General features: G+C 43.0%; 2 protein-coding genes across 8 annotated transcripts in view; both read left to right on the forward strand.

Annotated features, from left to right (window-relative positions):
- Positions 1-432: 432 nt before the first annotated feature.
- rnf6 (ring finger protein (C3H2C3 type) 6) lies at positions 433-7610 on the forward strand. Of its 2 annotated transcripts, none has more exons than XM_050056138.1 (4): positions 433-561; positions 1706-1861; positions 2049-2213; positions 3859-7610. In XM_050056138.1, the coding sequence occupies exons 2-4, from the start codon at positions 1720-1722 to the stop codon at positions 5709-5711; spliced, it is 2160 nt and encodes a 719-aa protein (XP_049912095.1). In that variant the 5' UTR covers positions 433-561; positions 1706-1719; the 3' UTR covers positions 5712-7610. The 2 variants fall into 2 exon arrangements, with proteins under 2 accessions (XP_049912095.1, XP_049912096.1); XM_050056139.1 differs by having other exon boundaries at positions 502-561; positions 1612-1861.
- A 3327-nt stretch (positions 7611-10937) lies between these two features.
- atp8a2 (ATPase phospholipid transporting 8A2) overlaps positions 10938-18751 on the forward strand; it is a 57719-nt gene continuing 49905 nt past the window's right edge. For 3 of the 6 annotated variants that reach the window (XM_050056130.1, XM_050056132.1, XM_050056131.1), the window contains exon 1: positions 10942-11598. In XM_050056130.1, coding sequence (XP_049912087.1) covers positions 11556-11598 — 43 coding nt within the window. In that variant the 5' untranslated portion in view covers positions 10942-11555. Of the gene's footprint in view, positions 11599-14481; positions 18496-18751 lie in introns of those variants that run through there. The other 3 variants (XM_050056134.1, XM_050056133.1, XM_050056136.1) reach the window with 2 other exon arrangements.

Here is an 18751-nt window from a genome sequence, read left to right on the forward strand (position 1 = left end):
ATCTGCTTTCATTTCACTACTTTATATTTGAAGTCACTGGAAAGGCTGTTTCAGGACATGAGCTCATTGGTGTGGGTGTTTAGGCACTCATTTCTTTACTAAAACATAAAAATAGTAGCACTATTGTGAAAAATATTGCATTAAAAGCAAATTTCATGCGCTCAAAATGTGAAATAAAAATGAAATACGAGTTTAAATGATTTATTTGGAAAACTGTTTTAAGATTATCTCAATTACTTACAACTTTACACAAAGATATATTTATGTTATAGGTGGTATACTCCACATGTAGCAGCATCATATCTTTAAAACGACAGTAAATTAAAATTGCACCGTTTGTATTATAGTTTCACAAATTAATTACTAGAGTATTTTTGTTGCACTCAGTGTACCTATTTTTTCGACAGCAACCACTGTTTGCGTTGTTGTGTTACCTAGGAACTAATGCAGACAGGGAGGTTGTTTCTGACGGACGGTGTACTGTAGCACCACTGGTCCCATCTTGGTTTGAGAGAGAAGGGAGAGCAGAGCAAACCGTCCATATTACCGCTGCTTTGTCAGGTAGTAAATTCCTTTTAATGTCATTGTCATCTCTTATAAAACTATGCTAAGGTTGTGTGTTAGGTGCCGTATACGTTAACAGCTCCATAAAGCAGTTTGTCTCATGTGTATCTGAAGAGTTATTCAGGCTCACAGCTCGCTGGCGACTCGGCTAACCAGCTAACAGCAGTGTCGACGGACTGCTATCCGCTAACGATAGATGTGCTAATTTGCTAGTGCTCGGTTAGCAACTAAACCGTTGCGCATTCCTAATGACACTTGGCATCCTTGAAAGGTCCATGAAACGGACTGTCGTGTTTGGGCGGAAACGCTGTCAATCGTAGCCTGGCATTTATATCGCGATAATCTTATTCTGTCATAAAGCTGACAAGATTCTTTGTCTTTCCTTCTTTGCCCTGCGTTTACATGGAGGAGACCTCCGTTTAGTTCATCGTGGCCCGCCTTTGTAGAGCTGTGATTGGACGCTTGGCGCGTCCGTCATTAAAACTAGGCCGGTGATTGGTGGCTAACCAGGATGACAACGCCAGTTTTGTTGCTTTATTCCCCTGCCTTCAACATGGCCTTCCGTAGCTGCTGTTTAACTTAGCTAACATTAGCTCACATCAAGATTACGTTGTTATTAGGGTGTTTTTGTGGCAGTTTCTTACAGTGAATGAATTGAGCATTGATGTACATGCTTAAATAGATAAAGATAGATGAAGTAGAATTTCTCATGCCGATACTTAACTGCGCTACTCAGGGCTAAACGTTAGCAAGATTACTGTAGCCTTACCCTGTGTCTTGCTGGTGGAGTCTTAGAAAGAAAATGGATGGCGTTGTCTTAACTGTCGTCCTTGCCTTGAGATTACTCATTGTAAGGCTATGTTAATTGAACAGCTCTAATTTGTAACGCATTTTTACTCTAGTGTCATATACAAACCAGGAAATTATATACAGCTAAGAAAAACGTTCATTCTTTATCCTCCCAAAAGAGAGTCAGATAGCTGTTTGCTTGAACAACATATTTTAATCACATATAAGCATGTCCATTTGAATTGTGGCGTTGCACAGGCTCAATGTGTGGCTGCAGCCCTTATTTTACAGATGCTAAATGTAAAGCTGACTTTCCACCCCTGACTGACACCCTCACTCATCTGTCTGCCAGCACTTTTAACGGTGATGGACCCTCCTGGTGGGGGAGACGAACGGCGGAGGCAGGCAGAGCGTCTTCGTCGGGAGGAGGCATACTATCACTTCATTAATGAATTGAGTGAAGAGGAGTACCGCCTAATGAGAGATGGCAACCTGCTTGGCACCCCTGGTGAGGAGGAATACATCTTGTGATATTAACACACTGATTTGAATCATCAGTGTGGCCTTACTTCACATGTAATCCAAGCGTATGAAATTAACATAGTATACAATATTTACGATGCATGATGGCAATAGTCTGTTCTCACTATAGTAACTGATGGCACATAACAGCCTGCGTGTTCAATGTTTCACAGGGGAGGTGACAGCTGAGGAGCTTCGGCAGCGTCTTGATGGAGCAAAAGAGCGCATGTCATCTCAGCCCCGTACTGAGCAGCGCTTGCAGACTGCTGATTCTGGAGAACAGCAGGGCAGTAGCAGTGAGGGAGAGGAGAGAGGGGCTGGAGGGAGACGAGGAGCAGGTAGGGAGAAAGGGGAGGGTCTTGTCTCTGTATGATCTTTCAGATAGCTAGTGTTAATGTGATATGGCTTGTGTTAAGTCACTATTGATCAACAAAAATGCTAAAAAAAAAAAAAAGAACAACAACATACATACAGCACAATATAATACAGCATATTAGCCAATGCCAGTAGTCCAATCTTCTATGACATGCAAATCTGCAAGTTCAACCATGATGTGTAAATACGTCAGTTGGATGACGTGTGTATTTTTGTTTCTTAGCCTATAGAATATAGCATTGTTGCAGTTGTCATGGTGAAACCACCGCCAATGAGTGCTCCGTAATGATTGCTTTCTGTATGAAGTATGAGCACCTACACATGCAGGCAATCTGAGAGGATTACTGGCACCTGTGAATTACAGCTGAACAATATATTCTTCTTCTATTGTCATTGCAATGTTAATTTGTTGTTAACACATCACAAAAGACTGCGATATTGCACTGTCAGTAACAACGTGCTAAATTCTGTTTGTAGGCCTATTTTCCCCCTCTTTTTTTTTTTTGGCGTCATGCTGTTAACTGTCTGGCCTGTCAGACTGAGCTCTTGTCGTTAAGCAATGTCTGTTAGGTCAGAATCTCCACGCATGCCAGTGAGGTTTATGAGACCAGTGCTGCCGTACTACTCCCCACCGTTGAGGGAGGAAAGTGTAACATGATGAGTGCGGATGAAAGTGCGAATGCCAGAGAGGAACTGGTGACTAAGAAATATAGCATGTCAACTGTCTGGCAGTATTTTGGGTACAGGAGAGACTTTGTGGTACAAGCACAGGTACTGTGCAAGGCTGAGTCGGGTAGTGAGTACCCTTTTAATATCTGTTTATCACCACTTAAATTCATCAACGTTATTGCATATTTTCCTCAAATGATGCGGCCCTACCATGAATGTGGATTGTGATATGGAATCATTGTGCTTTTACAATTGGCTATGATTTGTCAGTATTGGACTTTATTGCAATCTCCTGGATTTAAAGATGCAAAGCATTTTTTTCTGCCAAGGCCAAAGGCCTTATGTCTTAATGTTAATGAAAATGGAAAAAGAACTTGTGTATCTGCCTTCTGATTTGGATCCACTCCAAAACTTAATAGGTTCTTCCTTGACCCATGGCACACCATTTCACAGAGTTTCATTAAAATAATAATTTTTCTGTAATCTGTTGACAAACAGACAAACAAGACCAAAGACATGACGTCCTTTGCGGAGGTAATAGGACTGGATTTTGAAAACTGTAAAACATTTGACAAGAAATTGCAGCTTTCATCTTATATTCTGTGATACTGGATCATTATAAATAAATAAAACTGAGTGCTCCTGAAACATTCTTCATACATTACTTGGACAAATATTGATGAATCTTATATTGTAATTTGGTGTAAGCTTTGGTTGCATCAGTTTGTTCAACTTTGAGTCTGATTTAACTGGGCAGGGAATACAGTGAAAGTGCGGGATTTGACTAAGGTATGAAACAGATTGGCTAAAACTGTCATTGTGGTAAGTGGAAACCAGGAAACTGCAATCTTTTCATCAGGCCTTGCCTGTGCAAGAGATGAGATTATGGATGATGCATGTTAGTTTACAGTCTTACCCATATTTATTCTTTTTGTACAGGGGGCACAGAGCCTGGAGCAGAAACTTCTAATGGTGACTCATTACTGGAGTGGCTTAACACTTTCAGACGCACTGGTAATGCTACTCGCAGTGGGCAGAGTGGCAACCAAACATGGCGTGCTGTCAGCCGGACCAACCCCAACAGTGGAGAATTCCGCTTTAGCCTGGAGATCAACATTAACCATGATCAGCCGGAGCCGGGGGAGCATAATGATGCTGCGGACACTGCAGAGCTGCCAGTGACTGCCCCGAACACAACTTCACCCTCTATACGCACTGCTTCCTCGTTCTCCAACCCTCGCCCTTCAACCACGCCAAGGCCCGTCCCGTACCCCACCCCCCGCCCAGCCCTCAGTAGGAGGATGCAGACTCGGCGTACACGCAGCAGCACTACCACTCTTTCTATGAGCCCCCCTGCACTTCCTGCACCAGTGGCCGCCCCAGCTGCTGCTCAGAGGAGAAGTGCTACTTTGCACTCTTTAGCACCACCTCCCACTGTCCCCAACCCTCCTCTCGATCAAACGACACCTTTGCAACATCAAGCCCTGAATGCAGAAGTAGAGCAGGGCAGTGATGATATATCTCCTTCTGTAGACTGTCCCCGTGTGTCACCGCAGTCTGGGTCTCAGGCCCCAGCAGTGGGACACGAATCCCGTGGCAGTAGGACTCGATCACGTGGTCGTGCACGCAGGGCTGCAGCAGGGGGTGGGGTGTCATCCCGCTTGTCAAGGCGCAGCCGTTCCCCCTTGCACAGAATACCTGTTGCCAGTACCACTTCACCATCAAGCATTGGTGTCAGTGGCTCTAGCATCCACACTGTTGAGCCAGGTAGTGGCACAAGCTCTGTTTCCATGGAGACCGGGGAGGCTGTGGCAGAACCTGCGGCTCTAACAGAGCCTGTTGTAGAGACAATAGAACGCGAAAGTGAATCGCATGTAGTAGGAGCAGGAAGTTCAGCGGTGCGACGGCACCCAACCATCATGTTGGACCTGCAGGTTAGAAGGATTCGACCTGGTGAAAACCGCGATCGGGACAGCATCGCCAGTAGAACGCGTTCTCGTGCCCGTGTTGCTGAGAATACTGTCACATTTGAAAGTGACAGTGGTGGATTTAGACGCACCATCTCCCGCTCTGAGCGAGCTGGGATTCGTACCTATGTGAGCACCATTCGGATTCCACTGAGGCGCATCAGTGAGACAGGCCTGGGGGAGCCCAACTCCACCGCCCTGCGGTCCATCTTGCGCCAGATCATGACCGGATTTGGGGAGCTGAGCTCCTTAATGGAGACAGAGGCTGATTCTGAAACTGTTGCACCTAGCCACACAGATGCAAGTGTTACAAATAGTAGCACCAGCCCAGCCAGTCGTCTACATACAAATGAGAGTGAAGCTGGCCAGGTTGGTACAGGTGGGGTAGATCAGGAGAGGGTGGGGCTGGTGGGAACTGAGGAGGACCAGGGTGGGCAGGCCAGGCTTGGAGGAGGTGTAGTGAGCACCACAGAGGGACGAGCCACCAGCAGAGACACCAACAACCTGGTAGAAAACGGTACTCTACCCATCCTGCGGCTGGCACACTTCTTCTTGCTCAACGACGAGGAGGATGATGAACACCCTAGGGGCCTGACCAAAGAGCAGATTGACAATCTATCCACGCGTACATATGGTCAGGCCAACCTGGAGGGGGAGATGGGTCGTGCGTGCAGTGTTTGCATCAATGAGTATGCCCAGGGCAACAAGCTGCGCCGCCTGCCCTGCGCCCATGAATTTCACATCCACTGCATCGACCGCTGGCTCTCTGAAAACAACACCTGCCCCATCTGCAGGCAGCCCATACTCGCTGTGCATCATGACTGACCTATTTGCTCACAAACACAACTATCAAGTTCCTGGCTGGCTGAACTGAGCAGACCCAAGTGGGCTTTGCATGTACATAGCGCTTTCATGGTTTAATTTGTTTGAAAAATATCCATTGTGTTGAAGCTGAAGAAGGTTGAACCAAAAGTGCAGAAAAAAGAAACTATAAATGCAGAGAATTAACAAAATTTTATTTTTTTAGACTTTGTTTTCAGCAACGTATTGTTTTATTTTTTTCTTCCTATGACCTGTTTCACTGGTCTCTGTCACAAAGCTTAAGAGACCCATGTCAATGGATGGCATTAATGCTTAAGGAGCTCCTGTAGCCGCTGCTGACTAGTCTCACTTTAACTCTTAAATGTCTGATACATGTGACGTCTCTTTGTCACAACTGGACTACACAAATCACTTCTAGACCTGATTTATTCAGTATAAGCTGTAAATAACTCGACACTGCTTGTATTTAAGAGTTTTGAAGCAAGCCTTTCCTCACATGCCATCTGTTTAAAACAAAAGCAGGAAACCTTTTTTTTTTTTTTTTTTTTTTTCAACATTCACTATTTTAAAGCTTTGGCATCCATTTTAAAGTGTCCCTTTACAGTTGACTATGAAATGTATGATTTATTGGGATGTGTATGAGCTATGTATTTAATTTTGAAATAAGTTTTATTCTGTATGTCTAGTAGTATTTTTTTAAGCCGTTTCCATACGTGTTCCATATAATGCAATACAGAATTCACCCATAAAAGTCACCTACTAAAATCAGCCACTTTAAAATCATTAACATTACCCATAGAAGCAGCACAATTCAAATGAAATGCAGAAGGCATGTGATAATCAGGAATTCAGAGATGTAATTTAGTCTGAGTTGTGCAATACGGAGAGAAAAGACAGTATTGTTTGTTTTGCTGTTCATTGTTTACATTGTAATGCCTGATTATCATCTCCACTTAAAATCAGTCTTGTTTACCCTGAAATCAATGTTTCCTCTCGGTTCCTGTTGCTGTTCTATACCTGACAGACACTTTGTCACCTGCGTCATGAAGTTGCATTGAGTAGTTAGCTTGATACACCTGCCGAGCAAAAACCTGGAGCAAGGAATGGAAGAATAAAAATAGATTTTCTAGAGTTTTTACAGTTGTCCAGCTAACTCCAAAATCCTTCTTTCGTGAGACAGGTGCTGGAAAATTGTTGATGCTTGGAACATGTGCTGCAGCTCTGGCTCCAAAACTCCCTTTTTCAGTCACAGTGCAATGGTTGCAGTCTAATTTCAGTTCCAGTGCCAGTGCAACACCTGAATGAAGCAGTGTTAGTAATATGATATTCCTGTACGCTTTTTATAATTTGTCTTTACGTTACATGCACTGATGGCATTTCTAGTGTAGCACAGGTGAATTATTTAGCTGAACCACCTAGTCAGTGTGTTGCTGCCAGGGTCACTTTGTACATCACCAACAGAAGTAAACAGGAGCTACTACATCTCTGCAGTTAACATGTCATGAATAACACTGCAGGAGTGATGCAGTATAGTATGTACGAGTGTGTGAGAGTGGGCTACATTTGTATGGTTTAATTGTGTGTGCATGTGAGTTTGCGTGGGTGCTGAAGGGAAGGTCCAGTGTCTCAGCAAGCCTGGTTCTCAGTAGGCTTCTGTTCATCTTATGTCCACCATGAAGACTTGGAGAGGGTTGTGGCCACTGAGCTCAGAAGTGAATATTTATTCTGTTCCTATTTAATAAGATGGAGATCAACTTTTGAAATATGAATATGTATTATGTTACAATGTGATGAGAGTAAACAGTTAAGATAAATATGTTACTATGTAATAAAATGAAGACATGGGTTTTCTTCTCTGCTCCTTAACAATGGAATAAAATGCAGCTTTGTTATGCCTGGAAATCTGGTGTGTATGGATATATACTGTCTGTGTGCGCGCGCGCCATTAGGAAGCGAATGTGTGCGCGTGAGGTTTTGAACGACAGACGTCAACGGCTAACTGCTTTAGCAGCCACTAAGCTTTAGCATATTAACCATATTTGGCTATTATAATTTGTATTTAACAAACCAATCATGCGAATGTAAATGACAAGTGTAAAGGACAAGTGTATTACGTTGCAGGCAGGATTTTAAAAGTCACTACGCATGTTTTGGTGGCTTTAAATCGCCGTAAAACTGTCGCCGTTGGGGTGAGTGTTAGCTAACAACGGTAACGTTACTCATCATGTAACCTAGCAACGCAACATTACTCCTTTGACTAGCTTATGTCCGCTAAGTTTAACGTTAGGTCAACTGCAAGGGTTATTAACGTCAGAGGTCATATGTAACACTAAGTTTTAAAAGAAATAACACATTATTCCTCTAACTATTACAAGTTGGACTAAAATACAGCCCGTGGTTGGACTAGTGGGCCATGAAGGCTAATTAGCCAATGTTAGCTAACTTTGATCAGGGGCGTAGCACTAATTTCTGGGCCCTAAGTTTTTATTTAGGCCAACATGAAGTTTGTGTCGTCCTGGTTCCCTCACCGAAAAGCCAGTGGGATTTTTCCATTGGATTTTAGATAATCATAGAAAATAAGCTCCTCGGCAAACAAACATTTATGATATGCAATTTGTTCAACAAGCTAATCTTCACACATTAATACCCCATTCATTATTTTTGAACCCTAAATGTAATCGCCAGGAGTAAAAAGCTAATGTTACCAAACTACATGGTTGAATCACTGTTGAATTGTGTTTTGATTTTGAAAGATGATTCAACATCAGTTTCGCAATGTTGTTTCATAAACTTTAAACATTGTTTTAAATGTTGAAACAATAACTGACATAATTTCAACCATATTTAAATTAGAGATGTACCGATACCACTTTTTCCTTCCCGATACCGATTCCGATCCCTGAACCTTAGGTATCTGCTGATACCAAGTACCGATCCGATACGTGCACGTAAAATAAAAATGGATGGGATATGAATTGTATGTCTCAACTCCTAAAACTCTATGTAAAATATGAAGAAATAAATACATAATAGTAGAATTAATGCCATAAAACTTTTTTTATTACTATTATCCAGTGTTGACACGGATCAAGACACAGGTTAAAGTGCAGCCACACAATTTGGTAGAAAAGACATTTGACATGAATGCTTTTTAAACACCGCTCCGTTTCTGTTTCATTTGCCTGTAGCGTGTGTATGCGTAACGACGTGAGGCATTACGTGGTATCGGATTGGTCATAGGCTGTACTCGCTGATACCCGATACCGCATTTTAGGCAGTACCGGAGGCATTTACGATGCTGGTATCGGTATCGGTACAACTCTAATTTAAATGTTGAAGGACTGCCGTGTGCCAGCTGGGTACCACAGTCACACATCTTAACATCCCTACCACAACAGACTTTAAAGCTGTGCTCGGTGTGATGACGTGCTTCACTTAGCCACTTGTTTACCATTTTATGGCACACAAAAGCCATCTCGTAAGCTTGTGTTAACCACAGACCTTATTTCAGGCATCTAGCCAAAGACCCATTAAAAACCCACTGACTTTGAGAAGAAGGAACCAGGAGTACAAAAATGCTAACTCATTTACAGGTTTTAGAACTCATTTCTGGGACACATATGCGGTTTTTGTGGCCCACTGCCCTTTCTCTTTTGATCCATGTCTCTCATGCTCCTATTTTTTTTTCCCAAGGTCAGTTTGCTCCTTTCCCTGTCCTTTCTTTTCTTTTTTTGGAACCTCACTTTTCCTTTCTTGGGAAAGACATGACAGTGTACTTTGGTGCTGCAGCAGGATATACAGTCACTCATTTGGCTCTGGCTGCATTTAGAGATTAATCCTAGTGCAGGGGTGGACTAAACCATTCTCCGCCTTTAAGGGGTGAGAGGACTAAAGGGCATTCACCATTGTTTAAAACCAACTTTAATTTAGTTATGGCACTAATTACTTAGAAAAAAAAAAAAAATGCAGACAAAACCAAACTTTTCTAGGGCCCCCCTCCCATTCGAGCCCTGGATAATCAGACCCCCCACTACAACACTTTTGACTTTAATAATTTGATGTTGATGTGTAACTTTTTATTATAAAGGCAGCTTGATGACTAATGACTCTTCTCTACTAATGCAACTGTTAAACTACATTTTACCATTTACTGATAACCCCTTTAAATGATAAGCAGGTGTATAATAAAACATACTTTCTGTTACAGATACATTTCAGTCATCTCTGAAGCAGATTACCATATGTCATAAAAACTGCAATACGAAAACCTTTAATCTTTTTTTGTGAGTGTTAATTTTTTTGATAAATTGATACAATAGCATTAAAAAATGCCCATTATATTCAATCTCATACTTTGCGCCCAGAGGACACTGCGCGCACGCATCACATCATGCGATGCGCGCCTCCGTGGCTCAACTGAATGGACATCCATGTGATCAAGCCACACAGGACAGGACCGGAAGTTTGATAGTTGTCCTTCAAAATAAAGGTTCACGGATAACTTCTTAGAAGCATGTAAGTATAATTGTTGAAGTCACTTTATAAATGGGAGCTGAAACTAACAATTATGTTCATGTCAATTAATATGCCACTTATTTTCTCATTTGTCAATGTATCATTTGGTTAATAAAATCAGATACTGACAAATGCTTTTTAACGTTTACTAAACCCCAGGTTGTTTAATTGTTTTCTTCTACAAATTGTTGAAACTCAAAATATATTTAATTTACAATAGTAAAAAAAAAAAAAAAAAAGACAAATGATTTCAAGGATTGACTAAAATAATTTCATATTATTTTGCATTATCTTACTAATTGATAATCAGCTAATTATTTCTGCTGAAGTGTAATGTGACTACGAATAAAACAGCAGTGTCTCAAATGGTACACATCAGAAGAAGTAAGAGTATAATGTTGTATTACTTCCATGATATTGTCAAATACAGAGATATATGATGGTCATAAGGGTATATTTCTTAATATGTGGTCTTTTAAAACTTTCTTTGGCTTCAAGTAAATAAAAAATAAAGACATGATTGTGTCCCAAAAAGAGCAATGTAGGCTATCTGATGAAAAAAGCCCATTTGTAAAAACCACAAAGTCAAGTCAACTTTATTGATAGAGCACATTTCATACGACAAGCGTAAACTCAATGTGCTTAAGATGCACCATACATGACAAACAAAAAATATGATATGAGACAATAAAGTATTACATATATATAGCAAGCGGGCCGTGATAAAAACAAACAAAATAGGAAGGTACTATTATTATTAGTGATACAAAGGCAATTTAGATACTTGTGTATGTCTTCAGATCTATAGTAAACTGTGACACCTTTATCTGCCAGTTTCCTCAGGTCTGTCCAATTTTTATAGGCTGTAAATGTTGTGTTAGAGTATTAAATGTTCAAAAAAAGTGAAGTATTTTCTAGATAATATTTGTTTAAAATAGCTTGTAACGTTGATCTTGCAAATGTGGCTACACCTATCCACAATTGTATTGTCACATGATTGAACTGTGCATGCTGACAGGTAAAAATAACGTTGTCATTTATTACACTGAAGATGTGTAATTGTGTCTTTACTGTAACGTACTTTATTTTGAAAGCTGTGACCGGAAGTAGCACTTACTTCACTGCGCCTGACTCGACGCTGGCTGAAGCTACCCTCCACAACATTACCTCCGCGGTCCTGCCGAGAAATAATGGTCCCTGAGCAGCAGCAGCAGCGGCGGCCGCAGCCCGGGCCTGGAGCAGCCTTCCCCTGCTCTGTCGGTGAGCCATGAGCATGCCACCGCTGCGGCCTCCCCGTCCCAGCCTCTCTGACAGTCCTTCACCACCAGCAAGATGTATTTCAACCGGAGAGCCAAGAAGATACACAGTGAGGGAGGTAAGCTATAAAAACAACAACAAACACCTTGCTCAATATCTGCTCTGTCAAGGTTCCGCCCGCTTAAATCGTGATCTGTCACTGTCAAACCGTGTTAATATCAGTGTCGATGACAGGCTTGTCATTATAGAGGGTATAGCGGCCTGTATATAATCGTGCGTAGGCCTCTTTGAGATGTGCTTGGCATAATAACGGGGATCGGTGTTGTCCGGGACTGCGGCATGCATGTGGGGTGAATTGCTGTACCGGTGTTTATCCTCCAGTCTCGCTCGGTTTTTGGCACCGGTTGGTGATGCAAGGGCAAGCAGACTGCAGGTACCTGCTTAAGGTAGCACCGTCTGCCCTTTATATAATAAGATGGGATATTTATATAAACAAGCGGAGTTATCCGTGCTGTGCCTTAACGAAAACATGACATTTATTCTTGATAGGATGAATGTGATTTGTTGTGTGACCTTATCACTCTGAATTCAATGCACTGTGTTTCCTATGGCATCATTATGGTATTATATAATTTTGTTGCAACAGCCTCTTGTATCCAGACCTCCTGGATCGCATCATATGGGATATTTTCGCATGGAATGACTCGTCTAAATTAGTCCATATCCAAGTGTTCAAAGGGAACTTATTTTGCATTTCAAACGTCAAAGCCAGATCCCATAGATCAGTCAAAGAACAGCCTATTACCTCGCCGACTTAAAATCCACGTGACCGTCTAAAGAGCGTTTCTCATTCTGAGCCCGTCCAGAAATGAAGCTCACCTGACCTGACGGCCATCCACACATCCAGGACCTGTTTTACATCACAGCAATTTACACACTCATGTCTTCAAAGGTGTAGATTTCAGGGGGACGCAGGAGACATGCCTCCCTCAATAAGAACATGAAGGTAGCAGAGGTTTTTTTTTTTGTTGTTGTCAAAATAATTTACAGCATAAATTAAAACAGAAAGGGCACAAATTGGTGCATAGAAATTCACCAGAATGCAGGACATTAATTGCCAAGGTCTCGACCTTTGAATCTGTCCAGTCCTCCCACAGTTTTGTCTGATATTTTCCAGCAGACGACCCCCAAATCCCCTGTTTCATATGTGTCCCCCCAGATGTTGAAACGAAACCTGCACCCATGCATGTGTCAGAAAGAGATGGTTAAGGCAGTTGCTCGGAGGGACTGTGTCTGTATGAGTCAAAGACTGTGAATTCAAATAAATCCCCCATGACAAACTGTATGGTGAGGGCTATAGTCTCACTTTTTGGGAGAAGATGCCTCATATTCTCGTCAGAGTAGGAGCTGGAGAGAGGAGGGGGATTTTTAAAACACAAAGCTGCCTCGGATGACTTCACACATGGCAAACTGACATCGGATTGGATTGTCCTGGAAGAGAGGAGCATGTGTTTGGCTCATCCAGTGGCTTATAATAGTGACTGGCACATATTGTCGGGCTGCTTTGCTGTTGTGTGTGTGCGCATTTGTGTGGCTGCATGCCTCATGCAGCTTCCAGAAATAGTAAGCAGGGCAAATTTGGAGCAGAGATGAGCGCCAACTGGGCCACACTGTCTTCAGGCCAGCGTTTCCCAGAAATTTATTTGTTGTTAAAAGAATATGCCACTTGATCTTTTGACACTGGGGGTAGCACATTTTTACCAGAAGGCAGGTCAAAGGTTAAAATGGTTCAGCACCAGTTTCAAAAGGTAGAGGTGTACATTTTTGACTGTATAGTGACAAAAAGTATATAATATTTGCCATCATATTTGTAAGTTTTAATTATATATAATATCATAAGGCCTCACAAATGAGTCACATCTCTGTTGTCAGTTGTTTGTTTTACATCCAGTACTGACCTAGTCATGTGTTTTTCTTCTTGTTTGTATCAGAGCAATTAATGTGGGACTTTAAGGATCTCTAGTGGGCATTTGTTTTGGTTTCTGGTGTCTGAAAATTGTATAAGAGTGTTTACTATTGCTGTATTTAAAGCATATCAGGGTGGATGTGGAGGGGTACTCCAGTATGTACATGTGTTCTCTCCTGGATTCGCTTTGCTGCCTTTACGGTAATCTCTTGGAGCCTGACCTCTTGCTTCTTTGCTCCAATTAGCGAGCTGCCATATCCCTGGCGATGACGTCTGCGGCTACCAATCTGTCACATTTACTCACACACTCTGAAACACATTCACACACAGAGTAATATTTGTACTTGTTTGTATGTAGGAAGACCATAAATAGAAGGCGATACAAACTCAAACCAACATTTGCACCTTTTATACATAAGTGGTCTACTCACAAGCACATAAAGCACTTCTCACATTGGTTGAGAAAGCATATTATACTGTAGAAAAAATGATTTTACCCTTATGTCACAGAAGCTAAACAAACTGTAATGGAGATGTCTTACAGTTTTTGCAGACAGTCCTGGACAGCCCATAGGATTTGTATTTAAATGTGAGGGCACATCTTGTCCCTTTGTTGATGTGTCTAGTTTATGCGAGTCATGCAGCTCAGCCAACTGTCAACAATACATCTGTTTTGGAAAGATAATGACCGGTTGTCATGGCTGCCAAGCTACTGAAGATGCCTATTGAGAGATAGAGAGAGGCCTAATAAATTGCAGCAGTGATGTATTTACGTATTTTGGACACAGGGGGGCGCTCCTGTGCAAGCCACAAGGTTTTGGTCAAGTCTATGTCTGTGTACAACTCTTCGGGGCCAACATATTTCACCTGCAGGCATGAATCTCATCTGACTATCAATGCCTCCAGCGATGGGCAAATACAAACACATTTACAGTTCAGTTATTGACACAGATGTGTTGTGTGCGGTATGTGTATATTGACTCCTTGTCTTGTGTGTGTTGTTTTCTCCTGCCGCGGCCTCTCTGGCACCCACAGAGCAGTTAGTGTTGACCACCATTAGGCAGGAGGCTTCTGAACCGCAGGACCCAGGCGAGGGCACCGGCGCTACCATGCGTGCCCGCCTCACAGACAGGTTTGACAAAAGTGAGTTTGCTCGAATTAGACTGGATGACGCCCCATTTGTGTCTGGAGTCCCAAGGTGCATGTGGCCATGCGCAACGGCTAGGAGCAGGTGTCTCCCAACCCCCGGCCCTCAAGAGCTACAATGTCTAGTCACCTACTAGAGTGTCTCTGGTTCTTGTCTGAAAAGGTTTAGACACGAAATATCTGCTGTGGACCTTGAATAATCTGTAGCTCCTTGGGGCCTGGAGTGATGAATGCTGAACAGGAAATAACCCTTTCACTGCATGTGCTTGTGGATAGTGGGGTGGCCACTCATGTCAGACCATGCTGATGAAGACAGATCAATATGCACTGGGGTCAATAAGCAAAACTGTCAATATAGACACATCTGCATGCTGTAGAACACGACACATGCATGTGTTGCCATGGCATGCCTGAACAGAGCATGTACATGAACACTGCTGCATGTGTGTATGACACATAAGTGACTGAGATGTTAGACAGGGGGCAGGGGACTAGCAGCATGTCGGGCCTTGCATGTTTTCTGGCATTAAAAGATGTATGTTCACCTCTGCGTGTGTGTGTGTGTGAGAGAGAGAGAGTGTACCCATAAAACAGTGTCAGTGTGTGTGTATGTATATGTGCATATGCATACATCAGTGTAATGTGTATTTGTGTGCGTGCCGCAGTGTCACCTGTAGGATTACCAGGTTATGGCTTAGCAGCAGGTGAAGTTGCAGAGCAGACACAGAAGGGATTATCATGCTCGTAAACTTGGTGCGTAAGAGGCTTTCTTTCCTTACTTCCTACTCTGCTACGGTGACAAAGGACCCACTGGGAATGCTTGAGGCTAGTTAAACGAGGACCTGCAAATAGGGCCTGCAGGTCTTGAGGCCAGGACAGCCATGGGACGTAGGGTTCGCTCAGGCAGACGATGCTCTGTTGGTAATGCATTTCTAACCACACAGCATTATTGTTGGCTGGATGGAAGTGTGTGGGGAAAGATATTTTATGTTTTGTTTATTTTATTAGTTGTGAAAACTAATTAAGGTGGTTGTGGTTGAGTGTTTAGCTCAAGAACACTTTTACAGGGCCTGTGGCTGTTAGAGGATTCATATGCACAGTATATGCAAGACACTCTGATTTGCCATGCTCATTTAGCTGCCCAAGTGCAATTGCATTTTAAATGTTTTGACAGTTTTCCGATGATAAAAATGTGTAAACAGCCAGAGTGTGTGTCCTCAGTGTTGCTTGTGGGGGTTGGAGTGCTCAGACAGCTGGGGATAATTGTAGCTATTCTACTATAACTGCTGTTATGATTAGTCGTTCTTTCCTTTCTGGCTCATTTCCGCCCTGGGCTGGGTGTTTAGAAGATATGAAGTGCATCTCTATTAGACGAGATTCAATTAAACGTGCAAGCATTTCCAAAAGCTATATCGGTGTCATTTAAGACGCAGTTCTGGCAGTCGCACTAATTGACACAGCCGCAGAGGAAGACACCGCGATAGTGGCTGACATGTGAGCCATTTCTTGAGTGAAGACTGGGGCACAACACCAAGGCAGAGCATCTGGTGAAATATGCTCTGCCATACTGGAAAATGTAGATGAATTATGCAGCCCTTCTCTATCCATTATTCAGTAGCCTAGCCTACTTTTTAACAGTGAAACTTTGGCTCAAGGCCAGGGCAGCTTGGGCTCAGCCCAAAAGTTAATACTCCATATTAAGATATTATGAAGCGTGTGATGAGTGACATCTTCTTCAAATGATATGCATGATGGATTTAATTGCCTGCATTTTCAGACTGCATTGTCCTTGTTCTGCTCACTGATACCGGAACCGGTAATTTTATCTGCCCACTGTATAAAATGTTTTTGGTTTAATAGGCTTCTAATGACACACATGTTCTTGTTGGAGAGACAGTAAAAGGGCTATTAAGCTCCTCTACATAATGCACGGAAGTTTGGCTAATTAATGTGTAGCATTGTTTTTAAGAAAGGGGATATTTGCTGTTCAAGCCTCACCAACTAAATGGGTAGCTGGCGTATCTCGCTAGTTTGAGATCAGTTGTTGAGGGCGGATCGGTCTAGTCTTACCTGCTCTGGCTGCAGGTTATCAGACCTATGGTACCTGTCCGGCCAGCCTGGGTGCTTCATGTGTAATTGACCTGACTCTGCGCTGCTGGGGTTTGCTGCTGACTCATCAGTGGTGCATCAGTAATAAGTTACAGAGGTGACTGAGCCTGTTCTCCATCAGAGATGAGTAACCGAGCCATTGATCTCTTCAGAAATGAATCAGAGCTGAAGTGGGCTGCTGAGAAAGCCATTATTGATCTGCTTGGAAAGGTAGGATCTAGAGGGTTAAAAGGTGGAGGTAAGGAGGGGTTGAGAGTACAGTAAACAGTGCTGCATGAACAGAAATAAGCAACAAGGTATAGAAAGTGTAGACGATTCATGAGGAAGAGAGAAAGGTACAAAAAGGAAAGGGAAAGAAGACATTGCAGGTAACCATGTGCATCGCCCTTCACTACATTTTAACCTTCTTAATCATTTCTTTACAATCACTTGCTATCTTGATTGACCCCTGTGCCATTTGCAGTGTGGAGTGCTGAGCTGTGATTGTGACTTATTGCTCTGTTAGGTCCAGAGGTAATAGCTTGGTTGGAGATATAGCGATGAGGGATAGGCTGCTTATTATCATTTTGCTTGGACAGACTTTGACCCTTGCTCTCTTCCTCGTGCAGACACTTTGCAGGCTGGTGTGCTATAGCACTATACTGTGGTTGGAGTTTTAAACCAAAGTAATATCTCCCCTTTAGATAGGATAGATATGATATGATAGCACCCTTTAAATAACACTCAAAAAGATGCAGTTATTGGAGCTGTTTCCTTTTAACACACACGACTTTCTGTGTGTGGTAAAGTGGAAGTCTGCCATGTCAGTGGTGATGATAGCACATCAGGTAGATAAACCTGACTGGCTTTTATCTGGGTCGTTTTACAGTTCCTCGCCTGCTTCAGAATAACAAGCTTGAGTGGAATATAATGCTATTTTGGTTATTGATGAGGGGAGAGAATGATCCGTTAAATGTGGGATTATAGTGCTCCAGAAATAGAGATTCAGGACTGTGGAAACTCAATCTGCTAAAGCCTGCAGTGTTTATTCGATCCTAAATTATTTATGCAATTAGGCTGTTGTTGTTTTAACTTACAAGCTCACTCACACACAGGCACACAATGCCCAGATCCTAAGAAAAGATAGGCCTGCAACAATCCGCACAAATAACCTTATTATGCAGCTCACCATATATTAACAACTGAGCACTACAGGCACACTGCACGGGCTATATTATCAGAATAATAACAGGATTTTGTTAGAGGCTTACCTGTGGCTTTCCAGATATAATTCTTATATCTTATCTCATTACTGGAGATGCAGTCTGACACAAACTATCTGCATCTGTGCAAACTAATGAGAAAGAGCAGAGACTTGTAGTTAGTGGACACTGCTGTTGCACGGTGGAAGTGAAGCGACATGAAGTGATCTCCTGATGGATGGTTCCTGCCTCGGCGATGTCATTTGACCCATCTGTCTGACCGCAAGACCTCAAGGCGATATCAGGCTTCTGGCCCTTTAAAAGTGGAGCCCCGGCTTTGCCCCTCCGCAGCACTGAAGGAGCTCCATATGGCTCCCTCTTGTTGTCTGCACCGGCAGTAGTGAGCCGCTCAGCATCAAACTGGACAAGGAGACTGTGCAAATCGCGCCCACATAAAAAGGCGTCCCAAAACGGCAGGTGGCCAGATGACACGGCTGCGGAGCTTGGCGGGACACTATCTGTTACCGGGGCCGGGAGCTTCCTCTTCAGCAGGGCCGAAGGAGGAGCGAGGAGGCACGGGCACGGGCGTGCTGCTGCATCTGTCCTCGCCCAGGTCCGCCGTTGTTGTACCAGCTGAGTAAACTGTGCCGTCCAGACCTGTTTGCATTGCTCCCACTTCCCCTACAATGTCCCTGCAGAACTACACATATTCTCCCGTCATTAGGCGCACTCAAGGATGAGAAATGTCCCGCTCCTGGAGCTCATGCGGGGGTGAATGCGCGGAGATCACGACGCGTTAAAATGGTTGGAGATGACAAAGCCAGGCGGGCGGGACGCAGGGAGTCTGCAGGAGAAGCGTGTTGCATCCT

Source organism: Epinephelus moara, chromosome 11, assembly GCF_006386435.1.
Source record: "Epinephelus moara isolate mb chromosome 11, YSFRI_EMoa_1.0, whole genome shotgun sequence".
NCBI lineage: Eukaryota > Metazoa > Chordata > Actinopteri > Perciformes > Serranidae > Epinephelus > Epinephelus moara.

Excerpts from the sequence above, each read along its gene's own strand:
- rnf6 (XM_050056138.1), top strand. The coding sequence starts at position 1,720 with ATGGACCCTCCTGGTGGGGGAGACGAACGGCGGAGGCAGGCAGAGCGT. Across the intron at positions 1,862-2,048 it reads CAACCTGCTTGGCACCCCTG|GGGAGGTGACAGCTGAGGAG; the intron begins GTGAGGAGGAAT and ends AATGTTTCACAG. Across the intron at positions 2,214-3,858 it reads TGGAGGGAGACGAGGAGCAG|GGGGCACAGAGCCTGGAGCA; the intron begins GTAGGGAGAAAG and ends CTTTTTGTACAG.